This window comes from Merops nubicus, unplaced genomic scaffold (assembly GCF_000691845.1).
Source record: "Merops nubicus isolate BGI_N331 unplaced genomic scaffold, ASM69184v1 scaffold34951, whole genome shotgun sequence".
Lineage (NCBI taxonomy): Eukaryota > Metazoa > Chordata > Aves > Coraciiformes > Meropidae > Merops > Merops nubicus.
The window spans coordinates 1,516-19,143 of record NW_008586830.1 but is presented as its reverse complement, the minus strand read 5'-3'; the positions used below and the strand labels follow the sequence as shown (position 1 = coordinate 19,143).

The following is a 17,628-nucleotide window of genomic DNA, read 5'->3' as shown; positions in this document are numbered from 1 at the left end:
CAGAAACTGAGAGCTGTGTACTGAGCCAACAGTCCAAAGCTGTGGTGATGGTTCATGTAAGCTTAGAGTGGAAATGATGTGGCTTTTTCCCTATAAGCTATTGCCACCAGCATTTCCTAGCACAGAGAATTGGTGCCATAGCAAAGTTTGTAACTGTTCTTGCTCTGGCAGGTGTCAGTCCTTGAGTTATGGTGCATCCAATATTGTGGTGTTTCCTTACGACAGTGGAACGTGCCATGCTTGCTGCCCTCTCTTCCTGCACAGCATCAAAATCTCATTTTGTGCTGCTGACGTATGGTGCAAAATGAGCTTGTCCAAAAATAACAGGTGTTTGTGGAATCCAGTTTAGTAGCTCACGTTACAGCTGGGAGCAATTCTTAAAACAGAGGCGGGCTGGCTTGTCTCCCACTTGTTCTTCTGTGGGTAGGAGGGATAGTCAGGAGTTGGTTTGATGGTGTCCTAGCGAGGTGGATCTGAGCAATTACCCTTCTGCCACGCAAGGGATCATGAGAACTCTTTTTTCCATTGCCTCGCTTGACCTCCAGCAGGCTGGGTGCAGTACTGTCCAACATCTTTTAATGGCACTGGTGTAAATTCAGAGCAGAACTGCTTGTCAGTGGAGCTCTTGTGTAGCGATGCGTGGACTTCTCGTGCCTTTCTCACCTGGTGCCAGTAGGCAGCGAGCAGCAACAGCAGAGAGGTGATGGTGCTGGCTTCCTTGACAGAGAGGAGCAGGACAGCCCCAGCTTTCAGTCTGACTCTGCTTGGCTATGCTTCATATCATTAAGGTTCGCTCACTAATGAAGAATCTCTTGTGTAACCAGTTCTATCCTCCATAAAGTCTGGCTCCCTTTCCTCGCCCATCTATCAAGCCCTGTTGAAATACTGTCCGTCATGAATAAACTCCACTTACGCTGCGCATGTACCGTGTGATTTATGGCTCGGGAGGGCTTTCCGGCCAGCGCCGTGTTCACACTCTGGCTGTGTTTTATGAAAGGCTCTAATGGAAGAGCTGTGCCGTGGGCTTTGTCAGGGCTGCCTTTCTGGGGGGGCTCGTGGCATTTTTCATTTGTATGGGCTGCATCTCTCCACTAGAGCTCTGCTCATGTGCAGGGTTTGATTGGCATTGATTGCGCTTCAGGGAAGGGAGCACGCTTAGCAAGAAAAGAACAGGCGTTTCTCAAAACCTCCACTTTTAGGTAGTGAATTGACCTGGATTAGCTTTTGACATGCTGTAAATGAACGCTTCTGTAGAAATTGCTGGCATGCCCCTCACTGTGGAACCTGAGCCCTGTGCTTCAGGCTTTATATATTCCTTTTGTGATGATGCATTTCACATTAACTCATTTTTCGGCACTATTTTTCATGAGTTGTCAGAGAGGCTGCAGCCCCCTTTGTTTCAGAAGGCGGCGGTGCTGCCAAGCTGCATTTGAAAAGTATCTGTTGCTTCACCACTACTCCAAAGAGCTCTTCTGCATTCTGTCCTTTCTGCTCTCAGTGGTGGAGCTTGTGCATTTAGCTAGATAAGCAGATCTTTCATTGCAATTTTCCTCTGTTTGTCCTTTCTCTTGCTTGCGATATTGACAAGCTGCCTAAATCCCAGCGAGTGGAAGGGTCAGCCTAGTCTGTATTAATTTCCAATCTTGCTAGAAGGGATAGAACAATCTCTTGGACTCTGCTTAATTCCAGGGGATTTATAGTATCTTAGACGTTACAGTGGTGAGCACCTGAAAAGAACACACGTGACATTTTGTGGACTACCTTGTTTCAGTAGCTGGAGAGAAATCGAGTCTCTTTGTTCCTTTGGAGGTGGACTGAGAGGTGCACTTGGATGTAGTGATCCACTTAATAGGTTCTGTTCCTCAGCATTGTTGACCTCAGAGGTGACATCATCCAGCAGTGACAAGGGGGTTATGGACAGTGGCACTCCTTGTGGTTTGGAACTGGGAAAACAAAAACGACCTCTTGCTTTTGCTACCTGAGGAGATCTGTTGTGCTTTTCTTGAAAGCAGAATATTGCCAGCCACAGCCTGGTCATGTCTCAGTGAAGCCACTGAAAATATTCAGGTATCTGTAGTGAGTGAACTGTGGCTGAGAGAGGAGTGTAGGGGAAGTGATCAGTGTAAACTTTGATTTTATTTTTTTTTTTTTTTTTTTTTTTTTTTGAGCACTGCAGCATGAAGTGCTTGTCTGTCTTGCACACACCTTTGTCCTGCCTGGCATTATTAGCCCTTTCTTTTCTGCACTGCTAACTGTGTGGTCAGTGACCATCTCCTGTGTTGAGAGCTCTCACCTACTGCACCATCCCAGAATTCCAGGGAAATCTAACAGCATTGCCTCATGTGCCAGGAGAGACCAAACCTGAGGCCATACAGCAGGCTGCTGCTGAGCGGGCTGGTCTGGAAGGATTTTGGTTGCTGTGTGACTTTATGGATCGTCCTGTCAGCTCTAAAGCAAGGTTGCTTTTTCTGAAAACAAAGCTTCAGTTATTTGCAAGTGCCTGCTGCAGCGAGAGCTGAGCAGGGTTATAAAACTATCCTTTCCTTTCCAAGTCACCACTGATAACTAATGGGATGGCTCGAGTAAATGAGAAGAATAGCTGATCTTAATAGGGCTGGCACTGGGTTCATTTCACTGAAGGCAGTTGGAGGAAATGGCCTCAGACTATATTTTAGCTAGGAAACAAGCAGATATCCTGTGGAGGGAATCATGGAATGGTGGGGGTTGAAGTGACCTCTGGAGATTATCTATTACAACTCCCCTAGTTCACCCAGAGCAGGTTGCCCAGGATCACATCCAGGCAGGTTTTGAAGGTCTCCAGAGGAGACTCAACAGCCTCTCTGGGCAGCCTGTTCCAGTGCTCCATCACTCTCAAATTAAGGGTATGCACTGTAAGAAGACTTAAAGGGGTGAGGTTTTCTGGACATAAAAGAGAGGAGTGACAAAAGAATTGGGGAATGAGGAAGAGAAATCTCCATGGCAGTGGCAGATGTTGGGCAAGAAGATCAGTCTTTGTGAGACAGTAAGGTGGTGGCAGGGTGCTCCTGAGAGGTTTTCCTTGTTGTCAGAGTTCAGCCAATTCTGCAGTTCTGTTACATTATTATAGCGCTGCTTCTTTCCATTTCCTTGCTGATTTCCAGGAGTTTAGGAGAACTCCTCAGTGCTGCTGACCTCGTTGTGTCATTTTTATCTTTGAGTATCTTTACTGGTGTGAGCAGGCTTAACCTTGTCCAAAGTTAGGTGGTTTGCAAATGGGACCCATACTTGCCCTCTGATGCCTGTCAGTGGAAAGCAGGTAGCCTTGGGTCCTGCCAGCTCTAGAGAGCTGCGGTTTCACCCTCATTCCTTCAAGTTTGAGAGTGAGAATAAAAGCTAGAGGGGGAGTGATGAGGTTCCAGATATGATAGCTGTTCTCTTCTGCATCTCTGCAATACTGGCTTAATTCATTTATCACTCTATTCTCCAATTCCAGTAATATTTCCAGGTGTTGCAGGTCTAAGAACACTTCCATACAGCTGAACTTTGAAATGATGGATTCATGGATTCATTCCCTGTCACTGTAGTACGCTTTATTCACAAGTGCCTGTGACTTTGTAAAAGGTTTCCTTACCTTGGTGGCCTGTCTCTTACCAAAGAAGTGACTATAACCTATTTATTTCTTGTTTCTTTTCAAGGAGATCAGATCTGTTCATTTTGCAGTCACGATGGCTACCTGATTTGCCTTTGCTATGGATACTGCCAGATAAGAGGAAGAATTATTTCAGGCTAGAAGAGTATCCTAGATTTTTTTGAGGCTATCAGTTTTCAGGCCTGTCAGAAAGTTCTTGACTGGCTTTGAACAAATCCCAAACGCTGATAGAACAGGGGGAGCCCCCAGGAAGGGGCTGTGCTGCTCTGGACACTGGCTGCAGGATGTGGCGAGTGATCTGTGTGCTGGGAGGTTGCATGCAGGGGGCAGAAGGGACAGACCTCGGTGACTGTTGAGAGTAGCATGCTCTGTGAGCTCTCTGTCTCCTTTTTTAGCTGGGGAAGGAGGTGGTAAGGAGGCAGAGCTGCACAAGGAAATGCTGAAGGGGAACTGCTAGGAACGAAAGGTTGAGGGTGGCTGGAGAAAACAGTGCTGCTTGCACAATGGTGATTTGGAAAGCCCCTTGAAGCAGCTGGAGCTGCTCTTCCTCTTTTTGCTCCAGTCTCCAATAGTGGCTCCATTTTGCCTTTTTTTTTTCCCCAGCTGACTTGAATGGGGATAAAGGGAGTGCTGCCAGGGTCCTGACCCTGGCAGTGGAGGAGAAGGTGGGAACTTTCAACAGTTGTGGGTCAGGAATGAGTGTGGAAGAACAGCTCTGGCTGGCTTTATTTAGCCTTCTAATGTTTCCATTTCCCATCTGTTCGATGGGAATAACCTAAGTGTTGGGGATCAATTCACTGAGTATCTGATCGCTGCACAGACAGTACAGCAATAAGGTACTAAAAATGTCTATACATAAAAATAACCTCTTAGACTCTGGCACTGTGCCTTTGGCACGTCACAGGTCATAAAGATTCTGCCAGACAAAATTAACTGGCAGCCGTGTTCAGTATGAAATGGAGAGCAGTTTGCTCTGCAAGCACAGCTTAGGTACATTAGGGCACACACATCCTGGTGAATTTTTTAGTCAAGTCAGCAGATAGTTGGAGTAATTAGTGTTATAATATGTATGAGGGTCTTGGCTTAAAAATTCTTGGCTGGAAGAGCTTTTTCTCTATGTGAGAAGGACTTGGCAGCTGAAGGATTATGTGCATGATGTTATGGGGATGTTGGAACAGGGAACTCCTTGGTTTGAAAGGGGTAATAAATTATCGATTATGTTGACAAATAATCTGACCTTGTGTCCCTTCTGCAGAGGAAAAATATACCTAAGTTTGGGAAGGACTGAGCGAGGAAAGAGAGAAGATATGATTGTGGGTGATGGAAATGTGGTCGAAACACAAGGCATGGGAGGTTGGAGGGAAGATGTGAAGGCAGAGACTTTGTGACAAGGATGGAGATGTGCACAGCTGTCCAACCTGTGTTCAGCAGCTAAGAGGGCTTCAGATCCAGAGTTTTTCTCTCTAACTTCCTTCTGAAGGGAGGCAGTTGCACCCACAGTGCCTAGTACCATGTGCTGACTGAGTTACATGGACAGTTTTCCTTTCTCTGGAAGATTTCTTGGCCTTGTGACCTTGAAAAGTGCTGTGTCTGTGGAGACTTGGGGGGAAAGTTCCCATTCAGGGGCTTTCGTGCTGCTGCCTTGCTTAGAAAGAGCCACTTGTGGCTTTCTCTCCTCTGACCAGCACACTGCGATAGTAACACTGAATTGCAGATCTCACTTGGTGCACTAGTGCACCCCAGCTGTGTCCCAAGTGCTGTCCTGCTGCATCTTCAGCACCCTTTGGCTTCAAGGGCTCATGTCTGAGGGTCGGCTAGAGATCCCATGTACCTTAGGGCCTCCCATGGAGATGCCACGCAGCTTTGGGATTCCCATGGATGACTGTTAGTCCCTCATCTGTCATGGTTAACTTGACGAGGATTTTGAGCTACCATGGATGGTGGGAGACCGAGGAGAAAACCTCACCAGCCATAGGTGAGGACTCCCTCTGACCAGCTGATGGCCTCGGTGGTTCACAGGAGCCTATGCTTGAGGGGCTATGGAGATGCAGTTGCTTCTTGGAAGTTTTGTCAAAGCAGTTTTGAACTGGGAAGGACTGGAGTGTTTTGCCATTCACCAGGCTTGTACTGGTGGTGCTGAAGTCTGTGATTTTTGGGATTTTGCTTTCAGGACTTTCAAGAGAGGGATTTGCTGTCCCTTTGACTGGGAAGGTGAGGTCACAAGTTCCAAGCTGTGCACCACGGTGACGGGCTTCTTGCTTGTGCCCGCTTCGTTGGTTTCCCAATGTACGTGGTGTACAGCCTTGCAGGGCACACATGACAGGCACTGTGCCAGTATATTCTGTCTTTAGTCGGGCGATGCCTTTGTTGGGAAAGAGCATATGACACCTGAGCTGCTTTTGCAAATACTGAGTGGGAGCTTGACCGTGTGAGGCTCAGGTAAGAGCCAGCCTGGTGGTCTGGTTTTGGCACAAGTGCTGACTGATACAGGTTGTCCGTTTCTGGACTCTGGTGTTTCAGCAGCCTGTTGAGGTAATGCAGAAAACAAGCTGTGAGGTAGTTGCTAAGTACCAGCAATAAAATCTGCAGCGTGGTCTGGCTTTATGACTGACCTGGGTTCCCTTTAAGTCCCTCCAGCTCCGTGGGACTCTCTGGGTTCAGTTTAACAGCTTAGCATGTGCTGTAGGCACCAGCACCATTTTGCTGGGCATGGAGAACCGTGAGGTTCTTTGATGTCTCTGATCCCAGATGATAATAGTCATGCTCACACTAACCCCTGCAACTTTTCCCCGAGAGAACTTTCAAGTATGCTGCCTTGGTAAAACAGACAGCAATTTTTCAGTCTGCTAGCTTTGGCCATCAGTAAGATCTCCACCAGGGAATGCAGCATTAGGCCTGTCCCTCTCACTTATCTGAAAACAGTTTCATTTCAAATGGCTGTAACATTTTTACTGGGTAGTCATTAACAGTGCAGGTCTACACTAGGAAACGTGACTTCCTAATAACAATAGGATTCTGCCTCCTGATCTAAGAGTTGTGTAAGAACTAAGCTGAGTGGCATTAAAAGAAGCCCCTTTTGGGGGGTTACTACATATGCAGGAATGTGGCGAAGCATGAGGCCAGCAACTGCCTGAGTTTAACCAGCCAAGGAACATGATAATCCTCCAGGAAGACATAACATCAGCTATTTTATTAGCAATAGGAACTGGATATTCCGTTTGTGACTGGGAAGGTCATACCTGTCTCTGGGTATTAATGCAGCTATATCACCAGCAGCCAGTGGGAACGCTTCACGTCTGTGCAGAACGTTCGAGCTGCCTTGTGCTGTCAGATGTTTGGCTGGGTTTTAAGGATGCTTCTATCCACTAGGGCTATCAGAGGATATTGCCTTGCTCTCTGAAGACAAGTGCCTTTCAAACGCCATTGAATGTTTCTGCTCTCGTTAAAAGTTAAGAAGCCTTTGATCTGAAGTGCTGGTTTTTTTTGGTTTTTTGTTTCATTTTTTTTTCCCTCTGGCTTGCCAGGGCCTGGGAGGAGTTTCATGGCCTGGTGAACAGCAGTGGCCGCTGATCGAACGCTCCCCCTCCCTCTGTCACACACAGGGTAGGGCCTCATCTTTCTTCCTATGTGACTTCGTGGCATACCTCTCAGCTTCCAACCCTCTTCCCATGGGCTGCCATGTTCTCTCATCTTGTGGGCCTGGTGGTGGGCCCATTCTGCTATTGGCTCTTTCCCAAAGGTCAAAATGATTTTTTTGTTTGGTGTTTTTTTTTTTTTTTTTTGACCAAAGAGACCAACATTCACTGTGGCTTCCATTCACACAGCATTTCCTGTTGTGATGCTGTGTGCTATTTATTTTGCATGCTGTCCTTCCTCTGTGCAGGGCACTTGTACCCCAGACCTGGTCCCAGGAGGCTGAGAGGTATGTCTTCAGCTGGGGTCTGTTGACTGTAAGCAGATGTGGAGTGGTAAATGAATGCTAAGCACATCCCCGTGATGGACACTGAGAGAGGCGCCTGGAGCTTGGCGTATGTGCCTTTGCTCTTGACAGTGGGCTGGAGCAGAATGAATTAGCCTGTCAGTAAAAGCTTGTTCAGGAAGGACATGCAATAGCTACTGTATTTCAAAATGGTAATGCTGTGGCTAACGAGATGAAACCACCTGCTGCAACCAGCCATGTAGTGGCAACCAACCATGCGCAGGGAAAGCAGCTCAGGTGGGCTCAGGGCTGTTGTGAGCCTCGCAGCCCAGATTGGTTTTGCCCCCCAGTGCCCACCTCCCTAGTGGCAGGTCCTTTCCTTAGAGGGGCCAACAGCAGGCCTGGCAGTGGGAGTTGTGTTTGGTAGCCAGGAGTGATTGCTGCATTGCCAAGGGCCGGAGCAGAGGAGCCCGCTGAAAGGAGTGTGGCATTGCCCAGTTCCCACCCCGTGGTGGTACGTAGCTGCTCCAGCACAGCCGAGCTCTGAGGAGCTACTGGGGATCCCAAAGCCTCTGTCCCAGCTTTGAGCAAGCAGCGTTCTCATAGCATGTCATGGGTGAAAATAGTGCCTGCCTTTCCTCACAGATTTGGCTTTTTGTGAGGTTCAATGTTTACAAAACGTTAGCCAGGCACCAAGTAGTGTTGTTGTTGTTAGGTGACGTTCAGATGACCTTCCAGAAGAGGAAAACAGCTCACTTCATGAAGTACTAGCCTCAGAAGGCAGAAGATGTGCCAAGTGTACAGGAAAACAGAGACAGAGTTGATTTAGGTCTCAACTGCATAGGGTCACCTGTGCTAGGCAGGCAGAGCAGTGACAAGCAGGGGGCCTGGGCACCCTGATAAAGGCAAAAGGAGAGGAGATGTAGAGACCTGTCCAAGAAGGAGCTAACCAGAGTGTGCTGTCCTCTGGACGTAGATGGCACGGGTGAAAGTACAGTGTGGGACAGAAGGCCAAACCATCATTGCAAATTAACTGGAATCCAGTTAATGAATCCTGAGTCACGTTCCCAAATAGCAGCACAGCCTACTTTGTTGGCAAGTGCAAAGGTGAGCCCCAGTCTTCTGCAGATGGCCTCCAAGCATGTTTTTTGCTGTCATGTCATATCAGAGTAACTTGTTTAACTCTCTAAAGAGTGTTTTTCACTTCCTTCTGCCCCTCCAGCTCTCCAGCCTGCCTCCTGGAGGTGTTCCAGCATGCACCGTGCTGTGATGTTACAGCTACCACGCAGCTCCTAGCAGCACACACCAGCTCAAGGGTTTAAGCAGGTTTTTACAGTCCTGCAGAGCACCTTGCTTCTGCAGCTGCTGCCTTTGCTCTTCAACACAGCTCTGCCACTTCGGTGTGATACATGCTGGGGCATCCATAGGTGTTTGGTTTGGGCAGCTTACTGCCCTGTCCCCAAGAGCTGCCCAACTTACCCTCTCAAAATAATTGTAATCACATGTATTTCTGCTGGAGTTTAGAAAAGCACACCACCTCTTTAGGAAAGTGTAAATGTGCTTTGCCTGTTGCTGCTGCTCACAGACTGGCAGTAAGCACTAGCACAGGGGTCTGTAACCTGCCCCATCTTCAGCTGCTGCTGTGGGGTGCAAGACTATACAAATAAAAGTTGTGGACCAGCAGTCCTTTCTTTACCTGTAGCCCCTGTGACTCACGTTGCTGAACTCATGTGAGTAAAAGCTGATGAAGAAGCTTTTCTATTTAAACTGGAGGAAATCTTCTGTTTCAGGTTATTATTTTAAGGTAGGAGAGACCAGTAAGCTAAACTTGCTGACTGTATGACAAAAGGACCCTGAATATGAGGGACAGAGAGAGACAGGAGGTTGGACTGATGGTGTACTTTTGCTCCAAGCAGAATCCCTGAGGACAAAATGTTTGGGAAGGAAGAGAACTTGCAAGTTGTTCAAACACCAGAATCTATCAGGGAGGTTTCTGGAGTCTACAATATGCTTAGCTCACAGGGGGTGACATTTTTTTCTTCTTGGTGAATGGGGATGAACCAGGATCACCCTGTGTTCCAAGTGTTCTGGAGCAGCAGGTTGACTTACGTGAAAAGTCTCCAGTTAGGAAGCAGGTCTGCTTAGGCAGTTTAAGAAGCAGTGATTTGAGTGACATGCTGGGATGGCAACACTGTTAGCCATGGTGGGTGGGACAAGGGGTGCTGAGATCTGAAGGGTTGCCACCGTTAACCACTTCCTTCCCTCTCTTTTCTAGGGATAATTCAAGCTTTCGAAACACAAAAATCACATTGTGAGAACAAGAGTTGGCACTAAGCTCCTCTCTCCATGTTGAAAGCACTGAGAGGTCTCCACCAGTGCCCTCCGACCTCTGAAGGGACTCATGGGCCACTCTCGCACTCCTCCTTGGAGGAAGAATCCATCTGAAGCCCTCCAGCAGCGGTGACAAGAGGCTGATTTTGTCATACACAAACTTTTTTTGGCAGTGGGGCGGGAGGCCAACCTTTCAATTGGCAGCGTGCCCTTGGGGCCGCATCTTGCAGCACCTTCCTCTCTTTCTCTACATGGTATGCAGGACCTCTGGGATTCTGCCTCAACGTCGGAGCCTTCTGCTGAGGGATACCAGTATTATAAATCTCTCTGCAGCTGGGAGGAGCTTCCCAGTTGAGAGTCAGCCCTGTGGTTTTTCAAATGCCCCCTTTCAGCTCTGCCAATAAATTATTTGGTCTCTTTGTTTCTTTCAGCTTCTCTCTTTCTTGGCTGTCTAAAAACCAGTGGGCTGGTATTTCTCTAGGCTGGGGCAAGCGAAAGCTGCGACTGACAGAGGAGCTGCAAGTGACCCCTTGTCTCCGGTCCTCCAGGGGTGGTTGCTTTGAAAGCCAGCACAGCTGCAGTTTGGGTACCATGAAAGACAACAGGACACTCGGAGGGCTGTGAGGATGAGTGGGGGACTGGAACACCTGCCTTATGAGGAGAGGCTGAGACCTAGGGCTTTTTAGTCTGCAGAAGAGAATATTTTGGGGGGATCTAATTAACGTGTATAAATATATGGGGGTTGGGTGTCAAAAAGAAAGGGGCAACCTGTTTTCATTTGTACCCCGGAATAGGACGAGGGTTAATGGATACAAGCTGGAGCACAGGAAGTCCCACCTCAACACGAGGAAGAACTTCTTTACTGTAAGGGTCACAGAGCACTGGAACAGGCTTCCCAGGGAGGCTGTGGAGTCTCCTGCCTTGGAGACTTTTAAGACCTGTCTGGATGCGTGTGACCTGCCCTAGATTAGATGGTCCTGCTCTGGCAGGGTGGTTGGACTCTGTGATCTCCAGAGGTCCCTCCCAACCCCTAACATTCTGTGATTCTGTAATTATTTCCTCTAATTCTGCTTGACTACAACACTAATTGTACTCATTAACGGCTCCAGCCTTTTCCCTTTTTCCTTGGAGAATTGCACAATGGGCTTTCGTTTTTAACGGGGCCTTTGCATCGGGCCCAGGAGGGGAGGCTGTGGCCAGAGGTGGGACACATCTCCTGCCCTGCATGTTCTGCAGAGTCCCCTGGGAGAAGAGGCTGCTTGGGCCAATTTAGTTGTGACCGCAGAACTAACAGCCCATGTCTGGGACAATTACTGGCCTTGGGGACTGGGAGACCTTCAGCCTCATGACTCCAATTGCAGATTCCTCATGCTATTGAAGTCTAGACTGAAAGCAGCTGGGACTGGCAGAGGAAACAAGTTAAAATATTGAGCCTTCTGAAGGGTTTGTTTTCCACATTGAGGGTGTCAGTCCTAGGCTGCCTCCAGAAATGTTCAGCATGCTGACAGCAATGACTAACAGCTCCCTGTGGTCAGGCAGTTTGTGCCTGCTGGCACTTGCCTGGGCATGGAGTGGGGCAGTTCCCCAGGCTGGGGTGGCACCCATCACATGTCATTCGTGGCTCTGTGTTTTTCAAGACCCCAAGGTCCTGTTCCTGCTCTTGCCACTTGTTTGTCACCAGCTCTTGACCAAATTCTCTTTCCCAGGCTTTTTTCCAGGTTTGTTTTCTCTGCTGTGTTCAGGTACTACTATAGCTGCTGCTTAAAATTCCTTTTAAATACAACTCTCCCCTGCTGCTCTCTGGTATTTGTTAGGGGGGATTTAGTTGTAATTACATTTTGGCAATCTAAGCAAAAATAGCCTTGCGAGGCAAGGCTGAAATACTAGCTGCAGGCTCCTCTTATTCACAGCGCATTTAGCTTCTTGCAGATGACATCACTTAAGGCTTTAAGTCCTGTTGTTGTGCCCAGCTGCTCGTTGTGTCCACCTCTGCTATTTCACGTACTCGCCCACTTTTCTGATGCCCTGCGTCTAAGCTGGTGCTGATGAGTGCAGGCTTGCTATTAAGTCTGAAAATGCTGCAGTCCTGCTGCGTTCGCCCTGAAATACGCCATGCGAGTGAGCTGTGGAGGAGCCTTTCCCGGGAGGCTGTTCCTCTCCTCACGCTGCCGCGGTGGTTGAGATCTGGAGGAACTCGGCGCTCGTTCCTCCCCCTCAGCTTTGAAGTGAGCGAGCTGGCTGGGGTGTGGAATTTGTCCTCCTTAAGGCTATGTTTCCTGAAGTCAGAAGCAAAGCAGTGTCCGGCCAGTGCCAAGCACCAGGTTTAGTAACTCGTAGGGCTTGGGGAGGGCTGGAGCCAGACTGGTTTTTGAGCAGGGCTTTTGGGTTGTGGTCTACTGTATCTTGCTAATAGGAGTGGTGAAAAGATAGCCATGAGGTTATTTGGGAGGGGAAGGAGCCTCTGCCATGCCCTAGAAAAAAGTTTCAGATCCTCTTCATCCAGGAAGCAAGCCTGGAGCTGTGGGAGCCACAAATCTGTGGTGAGTCATGACCTGCCCTGCTCTCTCCTCATGCTGAAAGCTTTGTCCACCCTTTAGGTTCCTTGGATCTCTACATGGTGGCATTTGGGGAACTCGGCAGGTCTTTGAGCCCTGGAGTCCAGCCTCAGAGCTCTTCTTTCCGAAGGGGATGCTGCGCCATGGTGAGCTCGTGGGCCTTGGCTGTTTGGCTACAGCTGGTCAAGTTGGGGATGATGGCTGAGCTGGGCTTGGCTGAGGGGCTCAGGGAGTGTGTGGGGGCATTCCTCAGTGTCTGTGAGCTGGAGCTCAGGAGGAAATATGCTTCCCAGCCCACAGAGAGAAAGGAGTCTCCAGCTCTGGAGAGGAGCAGTTAGGGGATGCTTGGAAGATGGTGTTATCCCATCTTAATGCTTCTTCACGAGGTGTCTGCTCATGGGGCTGATGCTGGGCCAGGGGGGCTTTTCCTCTCTGCACTCCCCCCAGCACCCACCTAGCTCTGGATAGCGTGACCTGCAAGGTGTTCCCCACCACATCCTGCAAGACACATCCGCTGTCCAAGACCTGTGGCATCCTGGCTACTGCTCTTGGTTTTGTCCTGATCTCTGGTGTGGTGATAAAGCCCAGGGACCTCCGGAGGGCAGGTAAAACCACTGCCTGGGGATGGTGGAGAATGTGGCCTCAGCTGCATGCTCCTGGCAGGCTGGAAGAGCTTGTCCCTTTCTGGTTTTGCTGTATGGACATGCTGGGGACTGAGCTCACCTGGAAGATGCAGCAGCTCTGCAGAGCAAGGAGAAGTGGGTGACAGTACCTCACCCTGTTCAGAGCTCCTTTGCCCTGGAGGCTGGTAGCAGGACAACAGGAATCAATGGGGAACGGCCATGCAGAGACAGACCACTGCTCATTAATTCTGCACCTTCCTGGAGAGTGAGAGCCCAGTGACTGGGGACATGCCTGGTGCTACATCTGGTCAGCCTGCGGCAGCTCCAGGCTCTTGAAAGTCTGGAGACACTTGGCCAAGGCAGCCTATCCCTTCAGCCACTGGGGACATCACCTTGAGCTGGCTATGAGAGGACAGGATTGCTGTGCAGCGCTGTCACTCACCAGCAAGAAGGCTGTGGCCAGGAGCAGCACCCCAGGACCTGGTCCCCTCACCGAGATTGTGGCCAAAAGGCTGCTGCCATGGGAGGTGAGCCAGGCAGGGGGACAGCAGGCAGGACTCGTCCAGGTCCCTGGGTGCTTGGTGCCCCCTGTACTCCCCAGCCTGCGCTGGTGGGCACCATCCCTTCCTGCTTCAAGGTGCTAGCCTGGAGCACCAGCTCCACCTGGTCTGGGTGCTGTGGGCATCATGCATCTCCCAGGATGGGGCAGGAAAAGCCACCTTGCAGAAAGCATGGGGAGGTTGGACCAGCCGGAGGGTGGCCACAACCGGCTTGTGGGTATTCAAGGGATACTGTCTCATCTGCTGGGTGTTTACTTCCCTCCTCCATCCGTGCCTGTGGTGCCCTCACCTCTGGCAGGCAGTGCCAGCAGCCGGCTGTGGGCAGTAACCAGCTGGTTTTCTCCTGGCAGCAGCAAAGGGACCAGCACGGATGGTGAAGCTGGTGGAGACCCAGCAGGTCCTGGAGCCAGGCGCAGGTGGCGTGAGCTGGACCACGGAGGAGCAGACGCTGCCTGAGGCCGTTCCCAGGCTGACCTCCCGCATCTCCCCCGCCAGCAGGGAAAAAGCTGCAAGGGCCCCAGAGGTCAGCGAGGGGCACGGTGTCGCTGGGGTGGGGGGAGGGGCCGTGCTTGGCGGAGATGATCCCGTGGGGCAAGGAGGGCCCCGGGGCGGGAAGAGTCATGTAATGATGCTGGTAGCAGGGGGGTGTCAAGGGACACTCATCTTTAAAGGGGTTTGGGTACCTGGTGGCTCAGGATCTTCCCACCCCAAGCTGCTTGCTAGGGAGCAGGGACAGCAATTCAGCTGCCCCCAAGAGCCACGGCTGGGGCATAAATAGAGGGAGAAATTACCTGCCCCTAATCCCATCTGTGGCTCCATTGTTGCCCCAGTATGAAGGGCTGTATCTGTGATTCCTGGCCCATGGCCACCACTGCCATGGCAAGTGATGCCTGGGCCCTGTTTGCCCTGGGCTTGAAGCTGTGAATTTGCAGTGGGCTAACGTGGCTCGTGCTGCCAGTGCTGGCACACAGCCCATCAGGTGCCTGACTCTGCTCTGGTTCCCCCTCGCCTCGTCTCCCAGCACCCTTGTGTGCTGCTGGGACAGGACTGTGTGGTTTAGAGGGCTGTGGCCAGCCTACCCGGGTGTCACATCCAGCCCGTCCCAGGGGGGTAACCCCACCAGTGGGCACGTAGCAATGGTGCCATAGAGGCTCATGAGACCTCCGCGGGCTTTACTTCCACATTGAGCACAGCACGGCCACCCTATGTTCCCCCCCTCCCGACCACCACCACCGCTGGAGGTGGCAGAGCCCTGCCACCTCCAGTCCTCCTCCAGTGCTGTGCTTGGCACCGGGTGCTGCTGTGCCCACAGTGATCTGGGCCGAGCAGGCTGGTTTGGGGGTGGCCATCCCCCGGCTGTGGCAGTGCCTGCGGGTATCACTGTGGCACGTACGGCTTGGGGTCCCCGGGGAAGGGCAGGGCGGGCGCCTGGTTGAAGTGAGCCATGAGGAAGATGCCAACGGTGCCACACACGAAGACGGAGGCCATGATGAAGAAGCAGACGCGGTCGATCACCTGTCCCACTAGGATCCACTCTTCGCTCTCCTGCAGCAGCACAAAGCGGGGTGTGAGGGCTGCGCCCCCTGCCGCTGTGCAGGTCCCCCTCCCTCTCGGCCCCGACTCACGCTGCTGAAGTCGTTCTGCTCCCGTGTGGCGTTGGCGATGTAGTTGCAGGCGTCCACGCAGGCGCGGATCTCGGGGCCTGCCTCCGCCAGGCTCTGGCAGAAGTCCTGGGTGCCACCACTCTCCAGGTGCAGAGCCGGCATGGCGAGCCCCGGTGAGCACCCATCCACCTGGCACATCGCCCAGCCTCGTGAGGGGGGATGCCAGCCCCTCAGGGACACTCACCAATCTTGTCCAGCACGGTTTTCATCAACCCATCCCTCTCCTTCTGCCTCTCGAAGAGCAGCTCGGTCCGGGCTTTCCAGAGCATGTACTCATCAGCTTTCACCATGAGACCCAGTGAGCTGCGTCTCCGGGCGCCTTGCGGTGGCCCTGGCATCTCCTCTGGCATGTGCATGCCCAGGTAACGGGGCAGGAGGTGCAAGCACACCTGGGCACAGCATTACTCATGGGAAACTGGTCCCCCACACACTGCCCCAAGCACCCAATGGGCACTATCGGGTGCCCTGGCATTGGCTGAAGCATCCCAGTGGGGTACCCCTGTGCCACTGGATGCTGAGCGTGTTGGCACCTGCTGCTCCCCAGTGTTCGGAGCGGCTCAGAGGGGTTTGGTGGCACAGTGTGGTCCCTTAGGGACATCTAGGGGGTCCCTCTTTGTGCCGCGACTTACACTCAGAGGCACGTCTGCCACCCCGCTCTGCGAGGGACACGGCCTCGGTCCCCAGACACCCACCCCATTACCCACGGCTAAGGGGTAGGGGGACGACAGCGGGTACCTGGCGCACTCTCTGGGACATGGAGTGAGTGTTGGGCGTTCTCAGGGAGACGTTGAGGACAATGACAGCGTTCACCACGATCACCACTGTCACCACCATGAGGAAGGTCAGGTACCTGGGGAGGGGGCATAGGGCCTCATGTGGGGCTGCTGGGTCACAATCTATGGGCACGTAAGATCCTTCTCAATGCCCTCCTGGGCTGAAAACTGGAGATGGGCAGTGGGAGATGGGCATGTGGCGGCCCTGTGCCACCCTGCCTGGGCTGGGGGTTATTTCTATGCCAGGGTCCTGTCTCTGGGCACAGCACCCAGAGACCCCCATGGCACAGTGTGGCAGCAGGGCTGTCACCCTCGTCCCCCTGCATCACTTACTTCCCGATGAGAGGCACAGCCTGGGAGGTCTCAGGCACCTTCTGGGCAATCAAGAAGAGGAAGACGGTCTGGGCCAGGAGAACGTTGATGGACACAGTGCATTTCTGCCCACCAGCTGCCAAGGAGGGGAGAAGGCAGAGGTTAGCATGGAGAAGTGGGGTGGGCATTGACCTCCTTTGGCAAAAAGCCCCCACCCCTCAGCTGAACTGCCCAAGTCCTGCTTTGAGGCTTTTAACTGTGTGGTAACTGGAAATTCAAGCCCCCCAAATATCCCAGGAGCAGGTGAGAGGTGGCGCTGAAGGTCCCCCAGCACAGAGGGGACAATGAGCCCCTCCTCACCCGTTTCTGCCCCGCTGCCCATCCCTGGGGGCACGGCAGCAGCATGTACCTTTGGCGGGCAGGAAGTAGACCAGCACGGCCATGGCAGAGATGAGGACGCAGGGCACGATGATGTTGATGATGTAGAAGAGCGGCTTGCGCTGGATGATGAGGTAGAAGATGACCTGCTGGTACTGGATGTCATCTGGTGTGAACTGCTCCGAATTGATGATCTTCCGCGCGGGGCGGTGCTTGATGGCCCATTCGCCGTTCTCTGCCGCACAGAGGTGCCACATGAGTCCACCACCCCCGCGGGGGCGCCGCGGCTGCCGTTTTGGTGGGGGGCTGGTGATTGGTGTGGACCCTACGGGGGCACCCTGCCTGGGCATGGTATGGGGAAAGATGCCAGAGCTGCTGGGGAAGGAGGTGAGCACCATGCACCATGCCAGAGTGCCCAGGCGAGATACCCCAAAAAGCTGCTGGAGGGGGAAGCTGGGCACGTATGGGGCATCCTGAGCCCCTGGGAGGCTCCCGGGTATTACGTATGGTGCTGGGGTCCTCCGTCTCCCTGCCCCAGGGTGCCATGGGGAAGCTGAGCGCCCCGCTGGGTGACAGCAAGCTGCTTCCCCCCGCTGTCTACGGGAGCAATAGATTTTTTCCCAGTTAAGATCGCAGCTCGGGCTGGTAATGAAAAAATAAATCTCGCTGCCTGAAAAGCATTTTGTTCCTTCAATATGCAATTAAAATGTGATGGAAAACGTCATCGTTTGGCCGTGACAGCTACGTTCCCAGCATCAATCAAGCTCCCAGGAGCGGTGCTCTTCGTGAGCGGCTGCCAGGCAGTGAGAGCCCCGAGCAGGGAGGGTTAGAAAAACAAATCTCTCCCACACTCCCGCTTCCACTAATAACTTAAGTGCCCGTGTA

General features: G+C 52.0%; 2 protein-coding genes across 2 annotated transcripts in view; one reads left to right on the top strand and one right to left on the bottom strand.

The window, feature by feature from the left end:
* EIF4E2 (eukaryotic translation initiation factor 4E family member 2) overlaps nucleotides 1-10,303 on the top strand; it is a gene marked incomplete at its 5' end in the record, with an annotated part of 19,101 nt that extends 8,798 nt beyond the window's left edge. Inside the window, 2 exons of the mRNA XM_008948764.1 lie at nucleotides 7,153-7,231; nucleotides 9,823-10,303. Of these exons, the coding sequence (XP_008947012.1) occupies nucleotides 7,153-7,198 (46 nt within the window). The remainder of the gene's footprint in view (nucleotides 1-7,152; nucleotides 7,232-9,822) is intronic.
* A 4,690-nt stretch (nucleotides 10,304-14,993) lies between these two features.
* Nucleotides 14,994-17,628, bottom strand: part of LOC103781060 (acetylcholine receptor subunit gamma-like) — a gene marked incomplete at its 5' end in the record, with an annotated part of 3,959 nt that continues 1,324 nt past the window's right edge. Inside the window, 6 exon segments of the mRNA XM_008948763.1 lie at nucleotides 14,994-15,161; nucleotides 15,242-15,359; nucleotides 15,461-15,669; nucleotides 16,016-16,130; nucleotides 16,387-16,501; nucleotides 16,775-16,978. Coding sequence (XP_008947011.1) covers nucleotides 14,994-15,161; nucleotides 15,242-15,359; nucleotides 15,461-15,669; nucleotides 16,016-16,130; nucleotides 16,387-16,501; nucleotides 16,775-16,978 — 929 coding nt within the window.